The 18,355-nt window shown below is 46.0% G+C and overlaps 1 protein-coding gene across 1 annotated transcript in view; it reads left to right on the forward strand.

Moving 5' to 3' along the window:
• Positions 1-316: 316 nt before the first annotated feature.
• The window catches only part of SRPK3 (SRSF protein kinase 3), a 41,497-nt gene continuing 23,458 nt past the window's right edge, over positions 317-18,355 (forward strand). The window contains exons 1-2 of the mRNA XM_066580769.1: positions 317-407; positions 4,903-5,023. Of these exons, the coding sequence (XP_066436866.1) occupies positions 392-407; positions 4,903-5,023 (137 nt within the window). The 5' untranslated portion in view covers positions 317-391. The remainder of the gene's footprint in view (positions 408-4,902; positions 5,024-18,355) is intronic.

Consider the following 18,355-nt stretch of genomic DNA (forward strand, 5'->3'; position numbering starts at 1 on the left):
CCCATATGTCACTCCTTGTACGTGATGTTATGGCGCTGTGGAATAAGTTGGCGCTATACAAGATTATTATTCTAGAATTGGTGGTCGCCTTTCTATCTATAGATGTGTATACAGTTGGGGCTAAGGATGGCAGGGGGCAGTCTGAGCCAGATGCCATGCCATAGACACACACTACAGCCACCCTGAGCAGGGTGATACCAGAGAACAACAGCACTGTCCTTGCTCCCTCCCCTGTCATGCCTCCTCCCTCCCGCCCGGTGACGCTGTGGTGACATCGCTGCTCCTCCCCGCTGACATCTCGCCGGTGCCGGCTGTCTCCCGCCGTCTCCCCGCCGTGCTGTCTCTCCCCGCTCAGTATGTCTCTCCTCCCCGCTGCCTCTACTACTCGGACATGAGCTCCAAGAAAGGTGAGGACCGCGGGCCGCATGTGCCCGGTGAGCCTGCAGTGTGTGGGGGGACCGGGAGATAGTCTCATTAACCCCCTCCTGCCCGGCTCTGTATATAGCGCCCCTTCCCCCCAACATACAGGCGGGAGCCATTGTAACGGTATCCCATGTGCCCCGCGCTGTATGAAGTTCCCACAGATCTCCTGGTAGTATCACAGTGTACCATGATATCGGCCCCTGCCTGATATTATCCCGTGTATGATATTGTAGGTCATGTCATAATATACTGTGTAGGATATCCGGTGTATTATATTGTACGTGGTGTCATTATATCATCCTCTGTATAATATTGTACGTGATGTCATTATATCATCCTCTGTATGATATCATTATATCATCCTCTGTATGATATTGTACGTGATGTCATTATATCATCCCGTGTATAATATTGTACGTGATGTCATTATATCATCCTCTGTATGATATTGTACGTGATGTCATTATATCATCCCGTGTATGATATTGTACGTGATGTCATTATATCATCCTCTGTATGATATTATACGGGATGTCATGATATCATCCCGTGTATAATATTGTACGTGATGTCATTATGTTATCCTGTTTGATATTATCCAGTGTATGATATTGTACATGATGTCACTATATCATCCCGTGTATGATATCCGGTGTATGATATTGTATGTGATGTCATTATATCGTCCCGTGTATGATATCTGGTGTATGATATTGTACGTGATGTCATTATATCATCCTCTGTATATTATACGTGATGTCATGATATCATCCCGTGTATGATATTATTCAGTGTATGATATTATAGGTGATGTCATAATATACTGTGTATGATATTATCCGGTGTATGATATTGTGCGTGATGTCATTATATCATCCTCTCTATGATATTATCCTCTGTATGATATTGTATGTGATGCCATTATATCGTCCCGTGTATGATATCCGGTGTATGATATTGTACGTGATGCCGTTATATCGTCCCGTGTATGATATCCGGTGTATGATATTGTACGTGATGCCGTTATATCGTCCCGTGTATGATATCCGGTGTATGATATTGTACGTGATGCCGTTATATCGTCCCGTGTATGATATCCGGTGTATGATATTGTACGTGATGCCGTTATATCGTCCCGTGTATGATATCCGGTGTATGATATTGTACGTGATGCCGTTATATCGTCCCGTGTATGATATCCGGTGTATGATATTGTACGTGATGCCGTTATATCGTCCCGTGTATGATATCCGGTGTATGATATTGTACGTGATGCCGTTATATCGTCCCGTGTATGATATCCGGTGTATGATATTGTACGTGATGCCGTTATATCGTCCCGTGTATGATATCCGGTGTATGATATTGTACGTGATGCCGTTATATCGTCCCGTGTATGATATCCGGTGTATGATATTGTACGTGATGCCGTTATATCGTCCCGTGTATGATATCCGGTGTATGATATTGTACGTGATGCCGTTATATCGTCCCGTGTATGATATCCGGTGTATGATATTGTACGTGATGCCGTTATATCGTCCCGTGTATGATATCCGGTGTATGATATTGTACGTGATGCCGTTATATCGTCCCGTGTATGATATCCGGTGTATGATATTGTACGTGATGCCGTTATATCGTCCCGTGTATGATATCCGGTGTATGATATTGTACGTGATGCCGTTATATCGTCCCGTGTATGATATCCGGTGTATGATATTGTACGTGATGCCGTTATATCGTCCCGTGTATGATATCCGGTGTATGATATTGTACGTGATGCCGTTATATCGTCCCGTGTATGATATCCGGTGTATGATATTGTACGTGATGCCGTTATATCGTCCCGTGTATGATATCCGGTGTATGATATTGTACGTGATGCCGTTATATCGTCCCGTGTATGATATCCGGTGTATGATATTGTACGTGATGCCGTTATATCGTCCCGTGTATGATATCCGGTGTATGATATTGTACGTGATGCCGTTATATCGTCCCGTGTATGATATCCGGTGTATGATATTGTACGTGATGCCGTTATATCGTCCCGTGTATGATATCCGGTGTATGATATTGTACGTGATGCCGTTATATCGTCCCGTGTATGATATCCGGTGTATGATATTGTACGTGATGCCGTTATATCGTCCCGTGTATGATATCCGGTGTATGATATTGTACGTGATGCCGTTATATCGTCCCGTGTATGATATCCGGTGTATGATATTGTACGTGATGCCGTTATATCGTCCCGTGTATGATATCCGGTGTATGATATTGTACGTGATGCCGTTATATCGTCCCGTGTATGATATCCGGTGTATGATATTGTACGTGATGCCGTTATATCGTCCCGTGTATGATATCCGGTGTATGATATTGTACGTGATGCCGTTATATCGTCCCGTGTATGATATCCGGTGTATGATATTGTACGTGATGCCGTTATATCGTCCCGTGTATGATATCCGGTGTATGATATTGTACGTGATGCCGTTATATCGTCCGGTGTATGATATCCGGTGTATGATATTGTACGTGATGCCGTTATATCGTCCGGTGTATGATATCCGGTGTATGATATTGTACGTGATGCCGTTATATCGTCCGGTGTATGATATCCGGTGTATGATATTGTACGTGATGCCGTTATATCGTCCGGTGTATGATATCCGGTGTATGATATTGTACGTGATGCCGTTATATCGTCCGGTGTATGATATCCGGTGTATGATATTGTACGTGATGCCGTTATATCGTCCGGTGTATGATATCCGGTGTATGATATTGTACGTGATGCCGTTATATCGTCCGGTGTATGATATCCGGTGTATGATATTGTACGTGATGCCGTTATATCGTCCGGTGTATGATATCCGGTGTATGATATTGTACGTGATGCCGTTATATCGTCCGGTGTATGATATCCGGTGTATGATATTGTACGTGATGCCGTTATATCGTCCGGTGTATGATATCCGGTGTATGATATTGTACGTGATGCCGTTATATCGTCCGGTGTATGATATTGTACGTGATGCCGTTATATCGTCCGGTGTATGATATTATACGTGATGCCGTTATATCGTCCGGTGTATGATATCCGGTGTATGATATTATACGTGATGCCGTTATATCGTCCCGTGTATGATATCCGGTGTATGATATTATACGTGATGCCGTTATATCGTCTTGTGTGTGATTAAATCCAGTACATCATATAGTCTATACTTTTATTGCACAGTCTGTGATTATATCATACAGTCTGATTAGACTGCACATGATATGATTATATTGTACATTGTATGATTATATGGCAAGATCTTTGTATATCAGACGTTACATGTTTATATCATATAGGCCGCCTGCAGACGGCCAGGTCGGATCCGGCTGCGAGAATCCCGACCCAAGCGCCTGCAGAGAGCAGCGTAACACTCACCTGCTCCCGCGGCCTCGGCTCTTTCATGTACCGGCTGCCGGGTAGCTGGCGCATGCGCAGAGCGGAGCCGGCGGCCGGTAAGTGACGTTTCTGGGCGGGGCTCGCATATAGTATGCCGCGGTTTGTTTGCCGCGTGAAATTTCACGCGTCCAAATCGCGGCCGTCTGCATAGGATTGAGTTTGTTAACGCAATCCTATGGCAGCTTTCAGGGGCGGGAAATCCCACCGCGGAATTTCCGCCCGTCTGCAGGCGGCCATAGTCTGATTAGATCGCACATTGTATGATTAGATCGCACAGTATACGATTATATTTTACTGCCCATGTATATGATACCTGATTATATTGTACATTATATGACCATATCCTACAGTATCTGAAATTGATCATTATTATTATTTTGTACGGTCTGCGATTATATCGTATGTTATATGATATACAGTCTGATTATATAGTATACTGTATGAGTATCGTACAGCCGGTGATGATAATGTACACCCTATGATTATATTATGAGCTCTAATAATAACAAATAAAGATATTTATTATGATGTGATGATATTGTACATTATATAATTAATCGTACAGCTGGTGATTGTATTGTCTATGATTAAACTACGGTATATGATATTATACAATGTATGATGATGTTGTGCGCTCCGTGATGATATTGTACATTATATGATTATATCGTACAGTTGGTGATTGTCTTGTTGTCTATGGTTAAACTGTACGATATATGATATTATACAATGTATAATCATGTTGTGTGCTCTGTGATTATATTGTATATTATATGATTATATCGTATATTCTTCGCCTGAATGTTGGTTCCCTCACTCTTTGGCTTGTGTGAAAGGAGTGTATTGTACGTAAGAGTGTATTGTACCATCCCCGCTGATATCGCCTGCAGCAGTCGGCACGTATGTGTTATCCATCGGCTGAAATCCTTTTAGTGGTTGTTCGCGCTTCCATTGATGTATTATTATTGGTGACTGGCATCTGTGCCCGCTCATTTACCGCTGCCCGCTTCTAGTTTCAGGTAATAGTTCAGGAAAGAAGAGCAAAAAGAAGCAAAGAAAACACAGGAAGGCGTCTGAGCGGGAGATCGCGGGGGCTCCGGAGGCGCGCAGCCCCAGCCTGGACAGCCAGACCGGGTATGTACTGCCACCAGTCACTTCACACAATGCTATCTCTTATGGCGTGCCAGCTGATACCAAGGCTGAGAGCAGCGTGCTGACCTCATCCTTAGGAATTCACATGCACCCCGCTGACAGAAGTATTGGGACACGTAGAAGGTGACCACATTCGATTTTATTCACATTTTCCATCCGCTGTTGGCCACCTTTGGCCTCCATGATGCAGTAACAACTCGGCCGCTTCCCACCAAACTCCAGTAGATGTGTGCTGGGATTTACCTCCATTCCTCGAGCTTAAGATAGTGAGGGGGGGAAGATGGCCATGTTGGGTGTGTATGGATACGGCATTCTAGTTTGTCTCAAAGATGCTTGATAGGACTGAGATCTGGACTTTGGGCTGGCCAGTGAAGTCTGCAGACAGTCTGCTCCTCAAACCAATCCTCAACACTGCGAGCCGTATGCCATGGTGCTCAGTCATGTTGGTGGAGACCCAGAGCTGTACCAGAGTATTACCACTGGGTAGGTAATGCCACATTGACCAGAATGTCTATGTAGTACCCATTGGGGTTGAGGGTGGGCTTCACTATAACCAATGGCCTTAGTCCCTTCCCAACTCCATAACAGAAACTCCTCCAAACTCTACTGTTGGGACAATGCAGTCACGTTGAAACCTCTCTCCAGGCAACTGCTACACCCAAGTGCGACCGTCTAAGTACCATCGCAGATGTCGCTGTGCATCATCCGTGGTAGCCCTTCACAAGCTGTTCCCTATGGATGGTTGTGGTGCAGGTGGATTTTTCAATGGCTTGTGAGCCCCCCTGAGTGAGTGCTTCAGCAGTCGCTATACAGAATTCCTTCACAGCTCGTACAAGGCTTCGTTGTCCACGTTGTGTCAGTATACAATGTCCCGCTGTTCGTGGCTGCACTGCGCATACCGTACGGTTTCCATTTCCGAATAACGGGGCCAACTTTAGACTTTGGAAGGTCCAACAATGCTGCAATGTCCCGTACTGATTGGTTGCTCAGGTGACGTCCCACTGCCGGATCCCGCGGGAAGCCTACCAACTCTATAAGGTTGGGGTCACACGGGGCGTATTCCCGCCGGAAATCCCGCGGTTTGGCCGCAGCAAAAACCGTGAGATTTCCGCCGGGAGAACCACCGCGGAAAAACCTGCGGCGGCTTTGAAGCGGCCCGGCCGCTCGCTCTTCCGCTGCGGCCGGCGCTTTCATAGAGGAGAGCGCGGCCGCAGCGGAAAGAAAAGATAAATAGACATGCTGCATATTCTGAAACCACGGCTGCGGCGGCCGCAGCCGCGGTTCCAGCCTGACTTACCGCAGCGGATTGGCCGTCCCGTGTGGATGAGATTTCTGAGAAATCTCATCCACATGGCTGGCTAACCCCCGAGATTAGCGGCCGTGGGCGGATTTGCTGCAGCGAAATTCCGCGCGGAATTTCCGCGGCAAATCCGCCCTGTGTGAACCCAGCCTTAGTGTGGCATTCTAATGGTTTCTGTACTTTATACCTAATGCCCACACATCTGGTTTACATATCCCCTTCGCGGGACACCACAGGATCAACACTGTGTATATTCTGTGCATGCATGCGTGCGTGCGTATGTATGTATGTATGTATGTGTGTGTGTGTGTGTGTGTGTGTGTGTGTGTGTGTGTGTGTGTGTGTGTGTATATATATATATGTGTATATATATATATATATATATGTATGATCATGTATACGTGCACTTGTATATCTGTTGTGTACATGTATGAGGGTGTTTATATATATATATATATATGTATGAACAGATGCATATATGTACATTACATATGTCAAGTTTCCATGTGGATATACAATATGGCATGTGTTCATCTACACACAGTGCACATACATGCTTGTATATCTAGAAATTTGGTTACACATATCTGCTAGTTTGTAGAAAATGTATACATACGTGTTCTGAGGTTACGTTCGTGCATTTTCCACCGGCAGAGTCGCATCAAAATCAGCGTGAAAATCTGCCTGTAAGCTTATGTTCACGGCTAAAGCATGAAAAAAAGTTATGTCCTCCAAAAAAAATGTTTTTTCCTACTTGTACAGCTCCGTGTGTCTGTTTTTTTTTTCTCCTCTGTATGCCATGAGTTTTTTCACACAGTCGGTGAAAAAAAACAAAACAAAAACGGTAGTATGGGTCCGTAGGCTATACGAGTGTCGTCCGTTTCTTTTACATTTGACATACGTTTAAACAAAAAGAACCGCTGGCGTGTCGGAGGCCACGTATTTCTGTCACATATTTAGGCCCGTTAGTGGACAGAATCCCTGCGCCTCCACATGTCACCGCTTCATGTGTATCTGCGCGGAATCGTGTCAGAAATCTGCATGCCGTTTTTGCTCGTTAACAAGGCTAAATCCGCGTGCAGACAGATCCGCAGCAGAAATACGCAGCTCAGCCACAGATTTCTGCCGCGGCTTTACAGGTGGAATCCGTGCTGCTAATTCCGCCATGTGAATATACCCGATAATGCGGATTTCACCCCCTCATATGAATGGGTGAAATATGTGCCAAATCTGCGTTAAAATCTAGTGTGTGGAACATTCGCATTCAATCCGCTATGTGTGAGCAGACCGTAAAAATGCCTCTAAACTGGACATATCCCGCAATGTACAGTGCGATATATTAAACGAACGTGTAAAATAAACCGCATGCATCCTACACTAGTTTGCTGCCGTCCATCATCCATAAACCCCACCGGAAAAAAAGTATACTTTTTTTTTTTTTTTAACTGAGCTTTGCAAGATTGTATTAACTTACCAAGCAAATCACAAGCAAAGGTAAGTGAAGACACATCTGTATATAGACCAGCGGCGAGAAACGTCCGGGATTACAGTAATACAATATAAATGAAGCTGGTATGTGGGCAATATAATGGGCATATATGGGTAGCGTGATAAGTCAGACAGTATATTGCACCTCTCATGTTCATCTGTATAGCAGCAGAGTACGTAGTTGCAGGCAGTATATAGAGGTAACGTTGCTGGCACGTGTTCGCATTACTCGGTGCCTGGAACGCGGTCTGTTGGTTGCCCAGGCTTTGCACGCTGGAGCTCTGCACTGGATCCCAACCCCCACCGGCCGACGGCAGCTGCTGTGTATTTATAACCCTGATGCCGCTGCCAATCTATCTGTGAGCTGTGAAATCATCACAGACCCATTCAGAGCCAGGAGACACATTGCAGTGATACAGGACGGTGTCAGGGGCTCGTCGGCGGGCATTGTGAGGGCATGTAGCACGGGTTGGGGCATGGGTTGGAGGTATCCTTCACAATTAGGTCTCATTCACCCGAGTGTATATACGCCACAAATTTACTTATGCTTTTTTTGCGCATTTAATTCTTGCGAATAGAACTGATTTCAAAGACTTCATTCGTATTTGCGTATTTTTACAGCGTATTTCGGTCGCATTAAAAAAATCGTGTCCTATCTTTGGAAGTATTTATTAGCTGAAATACTGTATTAAGTATATGGAGCACGTAAATACCGTGCGCAAACAACGCATGCAATAGCGTATATACACTGCATTTTCGCGCAATATTCCTGTGAATGCACCCTTAAGGGGGGTCCCACATGAACGGATTTTAATTGTGCAATCCGTGATCACTGTCCACCGCAAAACACGGGCAATTGAAAAGCATGTAGTTTTTTTTTCATTCACATTCACAAATATGAATTGCGTATTGGGCAACCGGAAGAAAAATCGCAACATGCTCCATTTTGCCACGGACTCTGCACGGACAGCCACCATTGAAGTCAATGGGGGCATTCGAACCGCAGCCCATACACAATTAACATTGCATATGGGCTGCGGGGACCCAAAATACAAAAAAAACCCAAAAAATCTGTACTGCGCATGACCGCCTGGGAGCCTAGGCGGCCATACACAATACAGGTTAGTGCCGTATATAGGGTCAGCAGCCGGGCCTCCTGCATGCGGAATCTGATCTGGTCGTGTGAGCCCGGCCTTATACACAGTATATGGCTACACAGTTGCTACTACACTATGTTGATAGAAGTATTGGGACACAAAGATGAAATTCGATTTTAATCACATTTTTCACTCATTGTTTGGCAGTCCCATTGACCTGACCATTACTGCACCTTCATTGATGGTTGGAGATCCTTGAGGTCAGATTCCACCACCGGTTCTAAGGATAGACCAGTAAAGGGGTTGTACCCCAATGGCTTTTATCACTTATTCATAGCTCATTGCTGAGACCACCATCGATCTTGAGAATGGGAGGCTCATGTCCCCCTCTCCTGCTCACTGCGGAAGGTGCAATAAGTCCATAGTGACCAGAAGAGGGGGCACAGGAACCATTTTCCTGGGATTGGTGGCGGTCTCCGCAGTGAAATCCCCACGATCACCTATTCTATAGTGCAACCATTTTAAAGGCACTTATCCCACCAAAAACATTTATCACTCAGCCGTAGGATAGTTGATGAATGATCGCTGGGGTCTGACCAGATAGGACCCCTAGGAATCATGAGAACTGCGCCCCAATTTCCCAAGGAGGATTGAGCAACAACCGCCCCTTCACTGTCTATGGAGATTACTGAACGGTGCGCTCAGCTACCTTCCTTCCATGTGACTAGAGAGCGGTGTGCAGGCGTGACCACCAGTTCTTGACCAAGCGCATCAATCTTCGCCTCTCCCATAGAAGTGATTGAGGCAGTGATCATGCATGCACACCTCTGCCTCAGTCTTAAAGGGGTTGCGCCAAGCTTTAAAGTCATCCCTATCTAAAAGATAAGGAATAACTTTATGATCATGAGCGTCTGACCGCTGTGACCTTCACTGACTCCAAGAATGGGGTCCGGTCAGTTCCCGAGTGAATGGAGCAGAGGTTGCGCATGCACTTCGGCAGTCACTGGCACTCTCACTGAAGTGCTTGATTGCAGGAGCAGAGTTTAATCCTGCGCTGTATTTTTGCTATCGACTGGGATTAAAGTCCAGGACAAAGCGCTGTATATTTACCGCATTTGGTCCTTAAGGGGTTAATTTTCAATCCCTTTTACATGGGCCGATTATCGTTCAGTATAAATGCATGCACCGACCGAATGACGCATGAGAACTCATTCATTTTTTCTTTCGCCGTTCAGTTTCTGCACGCATTCCTGTGAATGGAGGCGGTCAAGCCGGAATGATCCCCAGCCCGCTCTGCCGCCATTCACTGAGCGATGGTTGTTCCTGCGTACCCTGAAAATAAGACCTAGCATGATTTTTCAGGATTTTTGAGGATGCTTGACGTGTAAGCTCTACTCCAAAATTGAGCCCTAGTTACAGTTAATAAAAAGACAATATAAATAGTGTCCAGGCAGCTATACATGTAAAAAAGGAAAATCAGTTGGAGCAAAAATTTATAAGACACGGTCTTATTTTCGGGGAAACAGGGTAACAGTACATGAATGATTATCTCTGGGCATCTACGCCCAACTTGTCGCCCCATGTAAGAGGACCCTTGCATGGAACCAAATGTCCCCATGTAGCCCTCCAGTCTTGCGGCTCATCGGTGCCTGCAGGTTGCTTTGACTGATTTGGGAGGGCTTGTTTCCTACTACGTAATAAAACATGTAACATGTAAATGCAGCCGAACTCAGTGTGTCTGGGGAACGTGGGGTGATATTTTGTGTAGATTTATCGCATCTCGTTGCTTTTCAATCTCCGTATAAATACGAGTGCAGACAGAATCTCATCACCAGTAAAGTCTCCATAAGCTGCTGACTGCATCACACCATAAGCCAAGTGAGGAGCGCCTGCAAAATACGTCCTTCTCACCCTATTATCAAATTAAAATAGCCCTACATGTGAGACGTGTTATTGTGCCTGCACACTAATTAGTCATCTTCTCATCTGCGTTGGATCCTCCGTCAAAAAGCCGGGCAGCTGGGCAGAAAGTGGGCAGGCCGCATTATAGTCAATGGAGTCTGCCTGGCACTGTTCGGTTCCGTCCAGATGCAGGGATTCCCCAGAGCAGGAAAGCAGAATCCCCAACGCAGATGGGAAACCACCCTAAGTCCCTTTTGGTTATCCCATATGGGATTCCAATAGAGCAGGTCTGCAACAGCAAGAGCATTGGTGACCCATATCTGGTAGAGGAGAGGACAGTCTGAAATTGGTTTGTCCCACTGGGCCAGCCATTTTATGTAACAATGGAAGAGGGGTATCCCTGCACCCTACAAACTATACTAGGTGTATGGCCCCACTTTATTAGAGGCCCCCATCTAGTAGGGCGTTGAACCTCCTTTGGCCTTCAGAACCAGAGCAATTCATTGTGCCATAGATTCCACTAGGCATTGAAATAATTTTGTAAGAATATTGGCCCCTGCGGACAGGAAGTTTCCTGTAGTTGCTGTAAATTAGATGGAGGTACTGATATGTTCTGAACAGCTGACAGAAATGGTTCGGCGATTCATGCTGCCTGTGTCAAATTCTGACCTCCCATCAGCACGGTGGAACAGAAATTTGGATTCATATGACCAGGTGATTTTTTTTTTTCCCCGCTGCTCAGTGATTCAATTTTTGCGCTCTTTTGCCCTCTGGAGTCTTGTCCATCTGTTTCTCTTAGACAGAAACGTTAGTTGGAGCAGCAGTGTTGTATTTGGTTGTAACTTGTTTGACTGTGCACTGCCTGTTCATCAGAGCAATTCCCGACATCCTCCTCTGACCCCTTTTGTCGATGAGTTGTTTCCATCCACAGGATCCCCTTTTGCTGGATGTTTTTCCTCGATCACACCATTCTCTTTATACTCTCCACACCGTTGCATGAGAAAACCCCACAACCTTGGCAGTATATAAAATCCTAGGTAGTCTAGCACCCATGACCAGGTCTCAGTGGAACTCGCTCAGATCGCTGGATCCGTACTAATGTGGATTCATAATGGTAATTTTCCCATGTAACCGTGACGGACAGATCTCACATGGGATAAAAATCCAAGTATTCAATGGGTTAATTCACACGAGCAATTTTTATCTTTGCTCTATAGATCGCCATCTTTCCTCCACCTAGGTAGGTGTTTGCACCTTAGTAACCCAGGTCCAGACTTGGTGGTAAACTTAGGAAGTCTGTCTATTATGGCAGCAATAATTCATAACAAAAGGTAACAAGTTTCACGCTGTTGTGTTTAGTCACAGTACGCACATGCATGAAATAATATCAAAATCCTAGCCATCTGGCTACTAACTGACATAGGATGCTCTCCTCTCTAACATGGTGGCCACTACACGGCACAGCACTGTCCATCAGCGTAGCCAAATTGGTGTCAGTCTAGGGGCGTCCTTCCCTGTCAGACCCGTGACCGTACCACAGCCTGGTCCACCACTGACCTCAGGCTTTCAGCCTGCTCCCAGCTTTGCTCTGGCTTTCAGCAGCCAAACTCAGTGTGTCTGGAGGTTTTACTTCCTTCAGACTCTCCCATACAGCTGTCCCTGCTGATTAGCACCTCCACATACTTGTTCAATGAGTGTGGGGTGGGAGGAATGTGCGCGCAATACGCAAGAACATTCGTGAAATGCTGCGTGATTGCGCCGAAAAAAAAGATATCTGGAACTCATCAAGACTATCATTTCAATCGGTGCGTCTTCGTTTGCTGCGCACAAATCATAAACAGTACAGTAAAATACCCCAATGCGTGCACAAAAAAAGCACCGTTCATTTCTCAAAAACGCTTAACTCAGCCATGTGCAAAGACGCGTACGTCCGTGTGAAGGGGAACTAATGGCAGCTTTACCAAGACAGAAGCGGAGATCTGCGAGCATCACGGAGCGGCCATACCGTAAGGATCCTTTTACATACGGCGGATTGTCTGCTCGTGGTAACGATTGCGGACGGACAATAAGCATGGCGGTCAGCGCTGGTTAATAATGATCACACGGGCGGTAGTGTAGATCGTTCACCCCCTTCTGGGTACAGTTGGCGGGCTGCACCTCTCCCCGTTTGCATGTAGACATATAGAGCCGACCCGCAAGCATTTTATGTTCCTAAAAACTAGAATATCGGGCAGGCGGGCGTTTGCGTGTGAATAGCGGGGCGCTGCTTTGGCATATGACCCACATCCAGAAAGTCGATATATATATGGCTGCTCTGATTCCTTCCTACTCGACTACATTTGGGCTTTCCATGATACTTTCTGCAGAGAACACATGTTGGTGTCCGGGACAGGAAAATTACATCTCATATCCATGCGCTTTTGTCTTTATTACACTTACTGGTGTGAAACCTCATATCCCCCATGTAATAACACTCCGATACAGAAACGTGATATCAATGGAAACAGAAACCCAAATATTTTCATTTAACAAACCTGTCTAACCGTAAGACTGTCCTCGTTGCCCATCGCAGCCAATCACAGCACAGCTTTTATTACTCAAGCTGATGCAGTAAAATGAAAGCTGCGCTGTGATTGGTTGCTACGGGCAACAAGGACAGTCTTACGGCTAGGCAGTTTTACCAAATGAGGCCAAAAACGTGTTCTTATTTAGAAGGACACAATGGTGGCCAGCGAAGTCAGGAGAGCGTTTTGTATGCTTGATTTTCACGGCTACCAGTCTGCGCAATGTTATTTTCGAATAAAGTCTGGTGAAGACACCCCCCCCCCCCCCCTGCGGACGCACAATTTGCAAACGGTAATTCAACTTTAAGGAAAAAGGTTACATCTGTAAGAGAACCTCATCCGGGCCGTCCACCAGTAAGCGTGGAAACACTGGAGCGCGTCCGTGCAAGTGTCACACGAAGTCCTCAGAAACCCACCGTCAGAGCGAGCTGAGAATTGGACGTCCCACTGCCGACTGTAGGGGAGATTCTGCGCAAATGTTTGTGATGTTATCCCTACCGATTGCAATGGTTACCGGCCCTGAAACCGGGCGACACAACGATGAGACGTTCTTTCTGTTACAGTCTGTAGACTATACTAGAAAGCGATGGCTTCATGGAGTCTTGAGTGCTTAGTAATGAAGCCGCTGTCCATCATAATGTAATGTCAGAATCTGGAGGGGAACCCACCTGTCTACGTGGAGCGAATGTGCGTCTCCACCCCCTAGGTTGAATGTGTTTTGCGCTATGAGCTTTAGGAAAGTCTCCGGCCCTTTCTTCTTCCATGAGGAAACAATCCCGGGGATTTCGTACCTGGACCCTACAGATATGGCTTCTGCCGCAGCCGGAACAGGAAATCCCCGGTTTCATCTTCCAACAGAATGGGGCATCCCTTCCCCCTCCATTGTCACAATGAAGTCAGAAGTCAGCGGCGACTACCAAACAGGTAGAGATGATAGGGAACTTCTTCCTTGACCTCCACGTTCCCCGGTCCTTAGACCTTGGGATTTCTCTCTCTGGGGGAGTGTTAGTCTACATGCCCCTCCTACCACCCACCATGATGATCTGCGGCATCCCAGAAGCCATTGCACCAGTCATTCGTGAGCCGCTACAACATGTGTGGCAGGAACTTGATCGATGTGTGTTGAGTGACAAAGGGGGTTACATTCATCACCTCTGATGTGGAAAACTTTTTGAGTTTTTGTTTCCATTGATACCTCATTTCTGTATCTGAGTGTCATTAAACGGGAGTCATAAGGGGTTCATATCATGAAGATCATCTGTAACGACCCTGTAAATAACGATCACATAAATGGACAGGTATGAGTTACCGGGTCAAGCAGTAGGATCGTGTACAAACATTTGGCCTCATCTATCACAACTGACTAAAAGAAAAACTTTCTCCGATGCCCAGAGCAACCAATCACAGCGCGGCTTTCATTTTATCATAACCATGTAAGCAACGAAAGCTGAGCTCTGATTGGTTGCTTTGGGCAATGGAGACAGCTTTTCCTTTAGTCAGTTTTGATAAATGAGGCCCGATGGCTGTGAAATCGCATTGGTTGAATCAAAATAACCGACTAATCCGATGGCAATCCGATTAGGCTTTTTAATTGGACGTACCGGCAAATCTGATCAGCCAATAACTGCCTTTGTGCGTCGGCATCTGGGCGCGCGGCTCGCTCTAGTACTCAGTTGTTTATAGAAATCTGGATACGTTCCATCTTCTTCGCTCACCGCAGCCAAATTGGCCGCGAATCAAGACTCTCGCAGCAGCCAGACTACATATAATAGTAGACACTAGCAGGGTTTTCTCTCTGTGTAAATCGCCTTAGTGTAAAAGCATGAAATATAACGGGCAACTAAATAATGCTTTATACTGCAGTGAATAAATAGAAGGGGCTTTATGTAATCGTGGAGAGGGGTTTTCCAAGGCTAGAAAATTGATGGTCTGTTCTTAGGATATCAGATCGGTGGGGGTCCGACACTTGGCACTTCACTGATCAACTCACACCAGTGAGTGTCCTGTCCCCGTCATTGTTTATCAAGCACAGCGCCGTATCTATTGCGCTGGCTGTGCCTGGTATTACAGCTCACTCTCCTTCAATTGAGACGGAGATGTAATACCAGGCACGAACACGACCAAAAATATGGCGCTATGTCTGGTAAACAATGAAGGGGACACAGTGTTTTTTGAAGCACCGTGGTCTCTTCAAGCAGCTGATTGGCCAGGCACCCACTAATCTTATATCGATCACCTATCTCAAGGAAAGGCATCTATTTTTGAGTCCTGGAGAACCACTTTAACCCTTTCCAATCCACTGTCTGACGTCTGCAGACATTCTGATCGAAGGCTGTACAGCTTCGATGTAGGAAAACGTCCGGCAGGGTATTCTTACTGTATATTACTGGCTGCTTTATTGTCGGGGGGCCTCTCCAGCATGTCCCATACTGCAGTACTGGCTCTAGCCAGCAGATGGTGCCATTGTATAATGGAGGAAAGAGGGAGCCCCCTAGGAAACCCTGAATCCAAAATTGGATTGCAAAGGGTTAATTGATCCATAACCCTAAATGGTGTTAATTGTGTCTCCAATGTTCTTCTGGTGCACTTGCACAAAGTCAGGGATTTTGTAGCTTTTTAGTCAGGCGTATGATTACCGAATTATACCTGACCGGCGATAACGATCATCATTTTCATATGTAGGTTGAAATGGTCATTAATTAAAGGAGAAACAGCTGTGTAGGAAGCCTAAAACTGGGTGAGGAACAGCCAAACCTCGTTGCAAAGGTGAGGTTGTGGAAGACAGTTTTATGACACAGGTCATACACCAGGGCAAGACTGAGCACAGCAACAAGACACAAGCTAGTTATACTGCAGCAGCAAGGTCTCTCCTGGGCAAAGATTTCAAAGCAGACTGGAGTTTCAGGATGTGCCGTTCAAGCACTTTTAAAAAAGCACAAGTCAGCCAAGGAAACATGCTTACTTCCCTTAGAAATTAGAAGATGTCCAGCAGCGCCATCAGCTCAGAACTTGCAGAAACCAGTGGAAAAAAGGTACACCATCTACTGTTCTGGGAAGTTCGACAGAAGTGGTCTTCATGGAAGGATTTTAGCCAAAAAGCCAAACCTTTTACGTAGAAAAAAGGCCAAGCGACTCAACTATGCACATAACATAGGAATTTGGGTACAGAAAAATGTCAGCAGGTGCTCTGGACTGATGAGTCAAAAATCTGAAATATTTGGCTGTAACAGAAGGCAGTTTGTTCCCCAAAGGGCTGCAGAGCGGTACAATAATGAGTGTCTGCAGGCAGCAGTGAAGCATGGTGGATAGCGGTACAATAATGAGTGTTTGCAGGCAGCAGTGAAGCGTGGTGGAGAGCGGTACAATAATGATTGTCTGCAGGCAGCAGTGAAGCGTGGTTGAGAGCTGTGCAATAATGAGTGTCTGCAGGCAGCAGTGAAGCGTGGTGGAGAGCAGTACAATAATGATTGTCTGCAGGCAGCAGTGAAGCATGGTGGAGAGCGGTACAATAATGAGTGTCTGCAGGCAGCAGTGAAGCGTGGTGGAGAGCGGTACAATAATGAGTGTCTGCAGGCAGCAGTGAAGCGTGGTGGAGAGCAGTACAATAATGATTGTCTGCAGGCAGCAGTGAAGCATGGTGGAGAGCGGTACAATAATGAGTGTCTGTAGGCAGCAGTGAAGCGTGGTGGAGAGCGGTACAATAATGATTGTCTGCAGGCAGCAGTGAAGTGTGGTTGAGAGCTGTGCAATAATGAGTGTCTGCAGGCGGCAGTGAAGCATGGTGGAGAGCGGTACAATAATGAGTGTCTGCAGGCAGCAGTGAATCATGGTGGAGAGCAGTACAATAATGAGTGTCTGCAGGCAGCAGTGAAGCATGGTGGAGAGCGGTACAATAATGAGTGTCTGCAGGCGGCAGTGAAGCATGGTGGAGAGCGATACAATAATGTGTCAGGCAGGAATTGGTAATTTGGTCAGGTTTAATGGTGTCCTCAATGCTGAGGAATACAGGCAGATACTTATCCATCATGTAATATCATCAGGGAGGTGTCTTATTGGTTCCAAATTTATTCTGCAGCAGAACAACACCCCAAACATCCAGCCAATGTCATTAAGAACTATCTTCAGTGGAAAGAGGAACAGGGAGTCCTGGAAGTGCTCATTTGGCCCCACAGAGCCCTGATCTCATAATCATCCAGTCTCTCTGGGATTACATGAAGAGACAGAAGGATCTGAGCGAGCCGACATCCACAGAAGATCTGTGCTTAGTTCTCCGAGTTGTTCTGAGTTCCTTAAAAAAACTGTGTGAAGGTGTACCAAGAAGAATTGATTCAGTTTTGAACACAAAGGGCGGTCACACCAAATATGGATCTGATTTATTAGTTTCTCTTTGGTTCAGTCACTTTACATTTTGTGAATTGACAAAAATACACTATTAAAGGGGTTGTCTCGCGAAAGCAAGTGGGGTTATACACTTCTGTATGGCCATATTAATGCACTTTGTAATATACATCGTGCATTAAATATGAGCCATACAGAAGTTATTCACTTACCTGCTCCGTTGCTAGCGTCCCCATCGCCATGGCTCCGTCTAATTTTGCTGTCGTCTTGCTTTTTTAGATGCGCTTGCGCTGTGCGGTCTTCTCCCCTTCTGCTCGGTCCAGGCACGAGCGGCGTTCTGGCTCTGCCCCCTTCTATGCGTCATCGCGTAGCTCCGCCCCGTCACGTGTGCCGATTCCAGCCAATCAGGAGGCTGGAATCGGCAATGGAACGCACAGAGCCCATGGTGCACCATGGGAGAAGACCCGCGGTGCACCATGGGAGAAAACCGCAGTGCATCCCTGGGAAAGGACCGGCGGCCATCTTTGGGAGTAGATTTTTTAAAGTCCTTATTTCGTCGGATCGGTGAGTAGCAAGCGGTTTAAAAACCGCTTTAATTTGCTATTTTATGCCAGGGGGAATGGGG

The sequence above is a fragment of the Eleutherodactylus coqui genome, chromosome 10 (assembly GCF_035609145.1).
Source record: "Eleutherodactylus coqui strain aEleCoq1 chromosome 10, aEleCoq1.hap1, whole genome shotgun sequence".
Classification (NCBI taxonomy): Eukaryota; Metazoa; Chordata; class Amphibia; order Anura; family Eleutherodactylidae; genus Eleutherodactylus; species Eleutherodactylus coqui.